The sequence below is a fragment of the Rhipicephalus sanguineus genome, chromosome 1, assembly GCF_013339695.2.
Source record: "Rhipicephalus sanguineus isolate Rsan-2018 chromosome 1, BIME_Rsan_1.4, whole genome shotgun sequence".
In the NCBI taxonomy this organism is placed as follows: domain Eukaryota; kingdom Metazoa; phylum Arthropoda; class Arachnida; order Ixodida; family Ixodidae; genus Rhipicephalus; species Rhipicephalus sanguineus.
This window is the reverse complement of record NC_051176.1, coordinates 305,427,094-305,440,833: the sequence shown is the minus strand read 5'-3', so window position 1 is coordinate 305,440,833 and position 13,740 is coordinate 305,427,094. Positions and strand designations below refer to the sequence as shown.

Here is a 13,740-nt window from a genome sequence, read left to right as displayed (position 1 = left end):
TATCGCGATGAAAAGAAACGCGAACTGCGTAAAGCGTAGCTTTCGGCACAGTCGAACTTCAGCATGCTTTGAATATCGCTGGGCAAATCTGTGCTTTCGGCCAGCGTCACTGTAGCGCTAGAATATTGCTCCGGCTGGCGCTATCGCATTGCGTGTGTGTCCCGAGTACAAGACATGACTGGTAGATGATAACCATAACAAATAATGATGTACGTACAAGTTTCCTGCCATCATTTTTTTTAGCAGCTAGCAGTCACTGTTTCTCTTCGCCTCTTGTATAGCCACGCCGAATATGCAACACGAAATCTTATGTCGCTCAGTGTACCGTTGGCACCGTCACCGCCTCACGAAGTAATCGGCCGACTTAGTCGCTTCAAAATACTGAAGTGTCGCCGTGATGCTCTAGGCTGTACTCTAGGCGATCAGCACTTGATAAACGATGCCCAATGGCAACAGCCGACTGCGTTAGCCCACCTACCTACAAAACAGTGCCGCACAGTTTGTCTGCCTTGCTGAATAACACGGCCGGTGACAGCAACGGTTGAACGGTTGCTACGTGTTCGCACTTTGCGAAAAACCTGCAGTGCAGGAGCACTGGCCATCGGAGATCACAGGCTTAGTAAAAACACTTCACAGCCGCACTGGGATTTCTTGTGCGTCCGGACGTTCACACGAACTGTGCAACAACATTTATTTCATCGTCAACCTTACCCTTCGCGACAAGCAAAATGAGGTACTCGGTTGCAAGGACACTTTCACCCTCGACAACACCACGTTTTTTACATCGCAAACTAGAAAATGCAGTACTTCCAGCAGCAACGCAACAATCCGCAGATCATCAAACTCTGCCGCACATCGATTTTCTCGCGGCTGCTGTTCTGTTTGCCCGCTGTTACCTTTCGCAGCGCCCCCTAGATTTAAGGTGGTTGCGATATGTCATTAATTAACGAATGTACATTAAAGAAGTCGTCAAACACGTTTTGTTTAATATTTTTGTAGGTTTAACACATTATAAAGTAATAATCTGTCCATTTGAGTTGTTTTAAGTTTACTTTAACGAGGTGACGTCACTTCCGTGCGGTGCAGGAGTCAGTTCTGTGTGGGATCGGCTCCTGCACCGCGCGGCGCACGAGACGCTGCCCAAATACTTTGGTTTCATTCAGCGGCGGTTAACCACTTGTTTTTTTTTTTTAATATTGGGTTTTACTTACGTGAAACACCCTGTATACTTATTCGCTTTCATTGTTTAATAAGGAACTACCTTGCTATTTAACTTAAATATATTCGTTTTCCTTTTTTTAGGTCACCTTAAAGTATTCTTATTGTTACGAATCCGCAGGTAGGCAGAGCTAGAAGTGGCAATAGTATGAATAGCAGTGATAATCTGCGGCGTTTTGTGCCTCTAGAATACGTCTGAGACGTTTTCTGGCGGCTCAGGTTCTCTCAGAGAACAAATGGTAAAAGATTGCACGTTAGTGAATATGTTGCTAACGAACGCTTTACGCCAGCAGATAAGTAAAATATGAAAAATCACTGCAGTTTTACGCCCTCAAATAATTGTGAGCGCCGACTATGTAGTTCATCGTCTTTACACGATGCGTCACAAACAATACCGCTACCAACGTTGTTGCTGCTGTACACCTGTCGGGGGTTCCGTTATTACGAAAACAATACGCTTGCGGACAAGGTAAGACTGCACAGCGGTATTTGTGCCATCGTGCGAAGGCACTTGCAAGTAGATGGTAACCAGCTAGCTGGTCACCAAGTAGAGCAGCGACACCAATAAACTACAAAGTGTCAAGCAAAAACAACTAACAGCGCAGCAGTTAAAGAGTTGTCATGTTAAGCAGCCGAACAAATCCCAATAAGTCGTTTAGAAATGAAACTAATACGCCTTGAGCAAGAAAGTTTGTATCTTGCGATACAAACAGGTATTTTGTTAAAGTTAAACAAAGCTGTTTGCACGTAAGAAATTTTCAGGTAAACACATTTCTACATAGGCCTTTGCTGCTTCATTATATAGATGTATAACAGCAAATTTGCAAATGTATCGAAGTGTCTTAAGATACATTTGGGAAGTATCGTATCGGATACAATTATTCCGCGAGTATATTGTATTTGTATCTCAAATACTTCTTGCCCGGCTATCTTGCATCGTATCGCGATACAACTTCAAAGTATCTTTGCCCAGCCCTGTTTGCCGCTTTACTTCTCTTTCGCTGTTCAATGATTTCGTGAAGAAGCAGAATCTAAGTAAAATGCACAACTTCATGAGGCTTTTTGAGATGAAATTTGAATATTCTTCACATCCCACATGAGGCAAATCTGTTTTTGTTTTTCAAGAAACCGCTGAAATTCACAATGCTCTTTTCATGCAGCTTACGCACGCTGAAATAAGTCGTAAAACTATTTTCAAGTTTTCCAATAGCTGCTTTGAGAGGTCCGGAGGGGTACATCAGGCCTCCGTTATCTAAGTGCGCTGTGAATATAGGGAAGCCTAATCACTCCCCGTTGCTGTGTTTCGATGTGAGACATGTTGCGCAAGTCTCGCACTGCGTCTTTAGTGTCTTACGCGCCACATAACCCGCAATATAGTAAGTCAGCATATCGTGGCTGTGGCGGCAGCCAAGCCAAGCCAAGCCGCCAGGCAGCGCCACCCTCCGCTATGGTGCCTCCGCTGCTCTCCGGAACCTCCAGAGAACCCGAATAAAACCAGTTCATGTTTGGGATCCCCGCCGCGCGGTTGTGTCTGCTTCTCCCGCGCGTACACGCGTCCCAACAGTGGTGACCCGGACGAGGCTTACCGCCTTCTTCAAGCGATCGACGCCATGGAGACTCCCACTGACGCACCGGCCATCTCCGCCGTCGACATCAGGCTCCCGGCGTTTTGGACAACGGATCCGCAGCTATGGTTCCTGCAGGTGGAGTCCCAATTCACCGCTCGTCGTATTGCCACTGAGATAACAAAGTACCACCACGTGGTCGCTAGCCTCCCACCAACAATAGCGAGAGAAATACGCGATCTGCTGGTCGCTCCACCTGCAGAGAACGCGTGCACAACGCTCAAACAGCTGCTCATCAGCCGCCTCACGCCGTCGGAGCCTCAGCGACTGCAGCAGCTACTGCACGACACCGAGCTCGGGGACCGGACGCCCAGCCAATTGTTGCGCCACATGAGGCAGCTGTTGCATACGGCCGGCGCAACCACCACCGAGGCCGACAGCAGACTGCTTCGCGAGCTGTTCCTACAGCGACTTCCGGTCAACGTGCGCATGGTCCTCGCCTCGGCTGCCGACAAACGCCTGTCTCAACTCGCCGAGCTCGCGGACTCGGTGCTGGCGGTCGCTCCGCCGTCCGTCGCGGCGCTACAGCCAGACATCGTCGGCCGCGCGCCTACGACCGCACTGCATGACATCCGGGAGCAGATATCCCGCCTCGCCGATACCGTCGCAGCGATGCAGGCCCGCAGCACTCCCGAGGAGCGCCAGCGCCCAGCAGCGCAACAGAGAACCTGCTGGTATCACAGGAAGCATGGCAACGCTGCTAGCAAATGCATTCCTCCTTGTGACTATGCGGGAAACGGGAGCGGCCGGCACTGAGGACGACCAGTGTCCCAGAGGCCCCCGAACGTCGTCCACCAGTGTTTTGTAGCGTTAGCTACACTTGCCTAGCCAGAGCAGGCTTCGCGGGGGTCATCATGAGCCGTGCTGCGCATGCGCGCGCGACTCGCCGCTGCTGCTCTGCGCATTCGATAGGGGTGACGTCGTAGCCATGGCGCGCGCAGCTATTAGATGCGAAGTATCTTAAGGCGGAGCTCAATCCGGTGGTGGTGTGCGGCGTGATCACCCTTACTGCGCATGCGCACACCCTCTCCACACACCTCTCCACTCCCCCTCACCATTCCCCTGTCATCTACCCTCTCCCCTTCCCCTCTCCACTCACCCTCTCCACTTTCCCTCTCCCCTCCCATCTCTCATTGCCCTCTCCACTTCCCCTCTCCCATCCCCCTTTCCACTCTTCCTCTGAAACGCGGGCTAGACATGCCGAAATTCTCTCCTGCGCAACGTCGCGATGAGCTCGAGCGCATGCGCGTCCCCTCCGCTTCTCTCTCCTCTCCTACGCTGCCCCCTCTCACCCGCCTGTCGACCGCGTTCCCCGCTCGGCCTGTGAGAATTAACGGCCAGGCTAGATGGAAGATACGACGCGCGTAGCGTCGCTCTTCGCGTTCCACGACGCGAGCTCGGTAGCATGCCCAACGAACGCCAACAGAACGCGATCGTGCAGTGCTCCGGCTTCGCATCTACTCATGGTCCCCTTTAGCGGGAGATGGTGTATTCGCCTTCGCTGTGCAGCAATGCCACCTCTAGGTGGCGTTGTGTGCAGTCGTCGTCTGACAGTGCGCTGGTGCCGCTGGTGACTGGCGTTTGAGGTGGGTAACGCCATGGAGAAGGAGAGCGCAAATGCTGCTCAACGGCGCAGAAGAGCCGAGAAGCTTATGTCATCGGATCCCGAAGTAGTTGCCTGGCAATTAGCGCTTTAGCGTAAGAAGAATGAACAGAGGAACGCTAAACGTGCTGAGGAAAGCTAAACGTGCTGCGGAAATCTGGAAAGCTCAGAATAATCAGCTGAACCTTTGCTAACGCTACGTATATCCTGGCATAGCCGAGCTAAGCCACTGCAATATTTTTCCCTCACCGACCGCGACAGTGGCCTTCGATTCCTCGTGGACACCGGCTCTGAGGTGAGCGTGTTGCCGGTTGGGTCCACCGATTGCCGTGTCCCCAGTGCGTCCCCCCTTCAGGCGGTCAACAACACAACCATCGCCACCTACGGACATCGCTCGCTGCCACTCGATTTAGGCTTGAACAGAACGTTCCGGTGGATATTCATCGTGGCAGCAGTGAAGTTCGCTATCTTGGGTGCGGATTTTCTTCGGCATTTCGGTCTACTCGTCGACATGCGCAGCCGCCGCCTTCACGATCCCGTGTCGCAGGCAACTGTGCAAGGCCATCCCTCGCAACACCCTCCGCTGAGCCCCACTCTACTCGGGCCGTCCGGTGCAGAAAGTTTCACTCGCATTCTACAGGAGTTTCCCGAGTTGACGAGGCAGCCGCCAGCCAGCGCCGCGGGGAAGCATGAGGTACGCCACTACATCGCCACCAGCGGCCCATCCGTGCACGCGCGGCCTTGCCGTTTGCCTCCAGAGAAGTTGAAAGTCGCACGACAAGAATTTGAACACATGATGGAGCTAGGGATCATCAGACCCTCGTCGAGCGCCTGGGCATCTCCACTCCATATGGTGCCAAAGTCAACGCCGGGAGACTGGCGACCATGCGGGGACTACAGGGCGCTGAACCAGGTGACGACTCCAGACAGGTACCCGGTACCGCACATACACGACGTCACGACGAGGCTTCACGGTGCCACTATCTTCTCGAAGATCGACCTGGTGCGGGCATACATCAGATTCCCGTTGCCCCGGAGGACGTCCCGAAGACCGCCATCGCAACGCCTTTCGGACTTTTCGAATTCCTCCGAATGCCATTCGGACTCCGAAACGCGGGTCAGACGTTCCAGCGGTTCATGGACGGTGCTCTACGCGGTCTCAACTTCTGCCACGCCTATCTTGACGACTTGCTAGTCGCCAGCAGCACTCCGGAAGAGCACGTGAATCATCTGCGCATCGTCTTCCGGCGCTTAGTGGAGCATGGCGTGGTCGTGAACATGGCCAAATGCGAGCTTGGTGTGCGACAGCTCTCGTTTCTTGGACACGTCATCTCCGCCTCAGGAGTTCTTCCTCAACCCAACAAGGTTAAAGCTGTCGAGCAGTTCCCACAACCCAACACTAAACGTCAGCTCCGTGAGTTCCTTGGTCTCGTGAACTACTACCGCCGTTTCATCCCCCAGTGTGCCACTATTCTACAGCCTCTCCACCTCCTGCTGTCGACACACGAAGGTGCCGCTAAGGATACCAAGGATGCCGCTAAGGAGCTCTACTGGACGGAGGGCGCCCAAGCGGGCTTCCAAGAGATCACGAGACGTCTTACCGACGCCGCGCTTCTCACTTACCCGCAACCGGGAGTTCCGCAGTGCGTCATGGTCGACGCATCGAACGTAGCTGTGGGTGCCGCACTTCAACAACTCATCAAAGGAGTATGGCGACCAATCGCTTTCTTTTCCCGGAAACTGACATCCACCGAACAGCGGTACAGCACGTTCGGGCGCGAACTGCTGGCCGTCTACGCGACAATCCGGCACTTCCGGCATTACTTAGAAGGTACAGAATCCTTTGTCTTGACGGACCACAAGCCTCTCATGTATACCTTGCGGTCACTGAATGCTGAGGGGGGCGCCCATACAGCCCGCGAACTGCGGCAGATGTCATTCATATCTGAATTTACCACGGACATCCGCCACGTCAAAGGCGGCGACAACGAGGTAGCGGACGCCCTCTCACGGAATCCCGTGAACGCCATCACGCCCACACTACCGGTTGATTTTCCCGCTTTGGCAGCCGCTCAACGTGAAGATGACGAACTTAAACACCTATTGACCGCGACCACTGCCCTGAATCTTGAGTGGATCCCAGTTCCCGGATCCAAGGACAAGGTTTGCTGTGACACAAGCGTCAGTAGAACTCGCCCGTTCGTGCCCGCGAGCCTTCGTCGCCATGTGTTCGAGTCCTTGCACAGACTGTCTCATCCGGGGAGGAGAGCCACCCAAAGACTGGTGACGGCAATACTTGTCTAGCCGGGCGTGAATCGGGACGTACGACGCTGGGCACGTGAATGTGCCAGCGCTCTAAGATACAACGCCATACCTCGACAGCACTGGGAACACTACCCACTCCGGATTCTCGCTTTGATCATGTCCACCTGGACATCGTCGGCCCACTGCCACCCTGCCACGAACAGGTTTACCTGCTGACCTGTGTCGACAGGTTCACCCGCTGGGCGGAGGCCATCCCTATCGCGGACATCACTGCCGAGACGGTTGCGAGTGCTTTCCTGTACCACTGGGTAGCCCGTTTCGGGGTGCCCTCCACGATAACAACAGACCGCGGCCGACAGTTCGAATCAGCCCTTTTCACTGCCATCAGTCAGCTCATGGGCACCTCACGCATACGCACGACGGCGTACCACCCCATGAGCAATGGCATGGTGGAGCGCTTTCACCGCCAGCTGAAGGCTGCGCTCACGGCAACCGAGGAACACAACTGGGTGGAGGCCCTCCCACTCGTTCTTTTGGGTATAAGGTCCACCTTGAAAGAGGACATTGGCTGCAGCGCCGCTGAGCTGGTCTACGGCACGACACTCAGGCTGCCGGGAGAGTTCTTTGCGCGCGGCTCAGAGGAGGCATCCATAGCTTGCAGCGACTATGCACTTCGCCTACACAACGTCATGAGCAAACTGCGTGCGGTACCTCCACGGCCCCCAGGGTCGCGAGTGGTGCACGTCGACCCACAGCTGACATCGTGCCCATATGTGTTTGTACGACACGACGCGGTTCGGCGACCTCTTCACCACCCTATGATGGGCCGTTTCAAGTCCTCCGCCGTGGCAACAAACAATTCACAATCAAGAGAAGCGGCCGTGAGGAGGTGGTGTCGTTGGACCGCATCAAGCCAGCACACATGGACCGTGACGACGCCGTGTTGCCTCCACTAAGGGAATCACCGCCAGAACCCCCAGCTTCAATACCAGCCCAAGTCCACGAGGTGCCCTCCCGGCTGACGCACAGCGGGCGGCTATCAAGAGCACCCACTCGCCTGGACCTTTAACTCCGTTCGGCAACTCACTAAGGGGGGAGTGCTGTGGCGGCAGCCAAGCCAAGCCAAGCCGCCAGGCAGCGCCACCCTCCGCTGCTCTCCGGAACATCCAGAGAACCCGAATAAAACCAGTTCATGTTTGGGATCCCCGCCGCGCGGTTGTGTCTGCTTCTCCCTCGCGTACACGCGTCCAACATGGCTTTTAAATGCGGAACATTTCTTAGTCGCACCTGCGGCGTCGGCGGCGCCGTCCACACCCCCACTGCGCATGCTCGGCTCGTCTCGTGCCGGCAGCAAGCCTCTCCTCTCCCTCCCTCCTTTCCTCCTCCCTCCCTCCTTTCCGTCCCTCTTTCCTCTCCCTCGAATGCGGGCGGTGTGTATATAAGCGGCGGAGCGCGCGTTCGGAATTCAGTAAAGGGCGTCTTGGCTTTCGCTTGACTTGACGCTTTGCTTGACTCGAGTAGATGCGATGGAAGCAACAGTACCTTCAATCAGCGTCCCACCACTCGTTGAAGGCAACGTTACCCCACCCTCACCGTCGTCGGCGTCAACAACAGCAAGCAACGCAGAAGACAAGGCTGCGAAGAGACGAGCATACGACGCTGAACGCAAGCGTTTGAAGCGAGCTGTGGACCCGGAACTTCGTGCGCGCTGGAGCCGTTCAAGTCGTACTTGGTGTGCGCATCGTGTAACAATTAAGCATTCCCAAACCATACCATCAATGAGGCTGTCAACGACGACAATTGTGGCAGACGTGTGTGACTTTATGTCATTCCCAGATAAAAGTGAGCTGATTACTTGCGGCGAACAGTTCCCCGACTTTGGTGGTCTTGCGAGGTTGTAAAATGCAAGGGTATTTATAGTAATCAAAAATTGAGCAGCAGCGGGATGATCATTTGTGCCAGAGGACTGCCCAACAATTCCAAATATATTTTCCAGCTTGTCCTGGCTTGAATTTGAGGTCATCAAATATCTAAAACCAGCAGACCTGAGGAATTCGAGCAGTTGCACTGTGCTCTCAATTGTGACACGGAGCCCTTCTGCTGTGCTCGATGAAAGGAAACCGCCAATTGTGTTCGTGGCATATGTGTCTCCCATTCTTTTAAATAACCCAGAAATTCTTTCAGAAACGCTCAGTTAGGCAAATTTGGGCAGAGGGCTTTTGTTGGCGTTCGGGAGATCATTATTCTAACTAACCTGTTGATATTTTTATAAAGCTTTGAGTTGGCTCCACGGGGCCACAAGCTTTCTCGATCTTGTCGGAATACAAAAATAACCCCCTATAATGACTTTATCGCCGAAAAGTTGAAAAGCTGGTACCACCCTTAATTTTTCAAATCCATTGGGATGGATATGAGCATTCGTGATGCTTGGCATCACCTTTAGCGTCACACTTTGACTGTCATTTTTCCACGCTTCTTTTACAAACCTAACATTCACATAACCTTCCGGGGTATTAAATCCCTTGGTAACAGAGTATTTCTTGTGCCGCGCTTCGCGCCTATTTCCCGCTCGTTCCGGCACGCAACGGTGTCATTAAAGAACCAACCTATAGTTTCAATGGAGGAGCCAAAAACCAAATATAACGCACATTATGAAAGCCAACACCCCTTTCATTTTATAACTTTGAACCTTGTGGCAAGATACTCGTGGAAAAGTGGGCGGTTGTTTCTTGGCCCGTTGCCAGCCAGTTGTCGCGCGGTGGTGGTGGTAGAAACATTTATTGCCAGTGTGTGAACGTGGGGGCCAAGCCCCCTACATGGCACGTGGGTGCTCCCTCAATGTGAGGGGGCACCCTTACAAAGCGAAGGAAAGTCCCTGAAGCGCAATCCTCTTCATGGCGCAGGAGATGATCCGGCGCTGATCGAAAGCAGAAGTGCTGGTCATGATGGACTCCCAGTAAGACACCGCCACAGCCGGTGATGGGGGATGAGGGAAGGTGGGGCATGTGAGGAGGATGTGTAGGAAATCTCCTGGTTTGCCGCAAAGTTTGCATGAAGAGAAGAATTGGTCTGGGTATCGGGCGCTTAGTAATATGGGGTATGGAGCAGTTTGAGTTTGTAGGCGTCGCCAATGTGCGGCCTGTGCTATGGTTAGGGATGGGGCTGGGGGGGGTGTATACTCTTCGTTGGTCCCGATAGTACGAGAGAATATCTCGAAAGGAGAGCAGGCGCTCCTCGGCCGGTGGAGGGGGCTCCATTTCTCCTGCCCGGAATGTGAGACCTCGGGCTAGGGAATGAGCCTCCTCGTTGCCAGGGAGGCCGGCATGTGCTGGCGTCCAGACGAGTGTTATGGAACGCTGGGGCTGCCAGAAGCGTAGTAGGCGAGCAGCGGTGCGGGAAATGAAGCCATTGGCATAGTTCAGGATAGCTGATTTTGAGTCGCTTATGATTGTGGAGGCAGATGTAGAAACAAATGCAAGCGCGATGGCTGCCTCTTCTGCCTCTGTGGAGGAATTGGTGATGATTGAGCACGACGTTAGAAGCTTTGCGTGACTGTCAGCTACCGCCAGGGCCATACGGGATCCTGACGCGTATTCCGCTGCGTCCACGTAGACCACGTCATGGTCCTCGCTATACTGTTTCTCGAGGGCCCGAGCCCTTGCCGTTCTGCGTTTCTCGTCTCTCACAGGGTGCATATTCTTCGGGATTGGGGGCACGTTGAGGTGAGAGCGGAGGTTAGAAGAAAGAGGGACCCCCTCGGGTGAGTGTGTAATTGGGGTTAAGTTTAATTGGGACAACAGAGTGCGCCCAGCCACTGAATTAGACAGACGAGATCTTTGTGCCGTAAAGGTGGCTTCCGCGAGTTCCTCAAATGTGTTATGTACACCTAGTTTGAGGAGTCGGGCATTGGATGTGCTGGGTGGAAGTCGTAGAGCCGTTTTCGTGCAACTTCGTATTAGCGCGTTAACCCGGTCTCTCTCCTTTTGTCGGAGGGGTAGGTAAGGGAGGGCATATGTGGTGCGGCTTATGATGTAAGCCTGGGTGAGGCGTAGCGTGTTTCGCTCGCGTAGGCCAGCCCGACGGTTCGCGATGCGGCGAATCAGTCGAGTGGTCTGCTGAGCGTGTGTTTGGAGAGTCCTTATGACTTCTCCGTGTGCGCCATGCGAGTAGAGAACTAGCCCTAGCACACGAATTTTAGAGACTAGTGGGATGGGATGGTCACCTAGCGTGAGAGAGATGGGGGGAATGACTGAATTACATTGCTTCGGGCGGTAGAGAAAGAGCTCTGATTTGGAAGGGGAACAGGTAAGGCCACGCTCCCGTACATATGTATCAATGGTGGTCAGTGCCAGTTGTAGGTTTTCTTCGATTTCGGCGTCACTGCCGTGGTTTGCCCAGACAGTGATATCGTCGGCGTAGAAGCTAAAATGGATGTTGGGGATCTGAGCCAGCTGTTGCGGCAGATGAAGAAGGGCAATGTTAAAAAGAAGAGGGGAAAGAACTGCTCCCTGGGGTGTACCTCGTGCGCCAAGCGTGATGCCCGGAAGGCTGTGGTCGCCAAAGGTAAGTGTGGCTGTGCGGTGGCTGAGGAAGTCTCGGACGTAGTTGTACGTCTTTGCACCGACTCCCAGAGTTACAAGGTTCTGTAGGATAGCTGAGTGTATAACGTTGTCAAATGCCTTAGTGAGGTCTACACCTAAGATAGCTCTGGTGTCACAGGTTTTAGAGTCGAGAATATGATGTTTTATTTGTAGGAAAACGTCCTGTGTGGAAAGACCCGGACGAAATCCAAACATGCAAGTGGGCATGAGATTCTTGCCTTCTAGGTACTGGCAAAGCCTGGTTTGGAGTACATGCTCCATAAGTTTGCCGACAGATGAGGTGAGGGATATGGGCCTGAGGTTAGAGGTAAGCAGAGGTTTCCCAGGTTTGGGTATAAAGATGACCTTGGCGTCCTTCCATTGAGGTGGGAGGGTGCCCTTTTGCCAGCACTCATTAAAGTAATCAGTAAGGACGGCAATGGATTGGGCATCGAGATTGCGGAGTGCTTTGTTGTGCACCCCGTCCGGACCAGGGGCTGAACAAGTGTTTAGTTTCTGTAGTTCGGCTTGAACTTCTGCTACTGTAATGGGTTCGTCGAGGAGGTCATTAGGGGGACCTGTATAGTCGGGGTGTGTTACTACAGGATATGTTGGGAAGTAATGATTTCGAAGTTCCTGGAGGAGTTCTCGTGGAGGCATATCGGAAGTATGTAGGAGTTTGGTGAGGTTGTGCCTTTGGGTAGTTTTAGACTGCGTTGGGTCAATTAAGTGCCTAAACAAGTTCCAAGTCTGAGGCAAACTCATATTGCCATCTAATTTGTTGCAAAGTGATTCCCAGTTTTGTCGTGAAAGAGCGGCTGCGTGGGTCTCTATCTCTTTGCTGAGGCGGGCGAGTCGACGTCTAAGAGTCCGGTTCCAACGCTGCTTTTTCCAGCGTCGTTCTAAGCTTGTTTTAGCGCCCCATAAATGTAGGAGGCGGGAGTCAACTGTGTCGCTTGGGCAGTCCTCTCGTATAGGACAAGTTACGGATTGGACATCACTTCGAAGTTGTTTGGACCATTCGGTGATGTCCGTGATAGCAGCGTGGGTACGGCTTGCTCTATATGTGCGGAAAGAATCCCACTTAGTGAAAGTGGAGCCTCTGGGAGGCCTGCGGGGTAGTTGCATATTTAAGAGAATTCGATAATGTAATGATCACTACCCAACGCGGGATGGTGCAAGTTGTAGCCACTGACCTCCATTTAAAAGGCTGGACGGCGCATCCCGCTCTGCTAGGCAGGCGCTTGTGAAGCCACCGGAAGGTCTCCTGTTTGTCCTGGAAGCTGGCGTCTCCTGTGCGTCTCAGTCGCGCAATTCAAATGTTCTCGGGTGGCAGCTGTTGTTTTGGTCGTTTTTATTTTTTATTTTTTCAAACTCTGCGATTACGCCTCACTTTAGACGCCGACGAACGCTATACGAAAGATGACAGACGCCGTGCCGACACCGTCCGAATACGGCGGAGTGCTGCAACGTACAAAACGCGTAAAAAGTAATGCAGCTTTGAGGTACTTACGCACTAAATATCTTCCCTGACGACTTTTCCGGTCGATTCGTACAATTTACTGCGCTACAGGCAGGTATTTCTTTAAAAAAAGAAGAGAAAAGCTCTTTTCCGAGACAAAAACGGCGGCTTCCGGTGGCTTCACGCCCGCGTGCTCGATGCGCCATCCAGCTCCTCCTGGTGGAGATCAGTGGTTGTAGCGAGCGCAGGCCAAGAAACCACCGTTAACCTATCGGCCTACCGCTGCAACGAAGATGGCGAGTCGCGGCCGCAGCTGATTTCGTTCGCTCAAACCACGGCTGAGGGCAGCATTCTCGCGGCGCGCGAATGCGCTAGTCACGTGGTTCTTTTTATATTTCGCGGGCTTTCTTTGCAGCTTGGAAAAAATGGTATACGTCAGACTTTCTTTATCGCAAACAATGCATTTGGGGTTTCTGAAGACGCTCTCGAACTTTGCAAGCAGCATTTCTTGCCTAAAGTCAATATTTAGCAATTTAGTTAAATAATCCTAATTAACAAATTAGTTAATTACAAAACAAAAAATTGTCTGTAGTGCGCAAAGTGGCTGTCAGCAATTTGCAACTGATTTCACTCGCCTGCTTCTAAAATTGTATTTTTTAACCCTTGGCTAAAGATAGCTGGGACACCCTGTATATATATATATATATATATATATATATATATATATATATATATATATATATATATATATATATATATATATATATATATATATATATATATATATATATATATATTGTCAGACAGTAAATAGATATAATAATAATTAATTTGAGCGAAATCGTATGAACTTCGCTTATTGTGTTGAAAAAAAAAAACGTCTCCAACATTACGATGTCTGTATTTAATATATTCACCCATTCTGAGAGCTGCATTGCCTTTATTGTATCCGTAACACATCGAGAAACCACCTTTATGATTACGAGA

At 52.2% G+C, this 13,740-nt stretch overlaps 1 protein-coding gene across 1 annotated transcript; it reads left to right on the top strand.

The window, feature by feature from the left end:
• Positions 1-2,828: 2,828 nt before the first annotated feature.
• On the top strand, positions 2,829-3,599 carry LOC119383391 (uncharacterized). The gene has a single exon (XM_037651494.1). The coding sequence runs from the start codon at positions 2,829-2,831 to the stop codon at positions 3,597-3,599; it is 771 nt and encodes a 256-aa protein (XP_037507422.1).
• Positions 3,600-13,740: the final 10,141 nt, after the last annotated feature.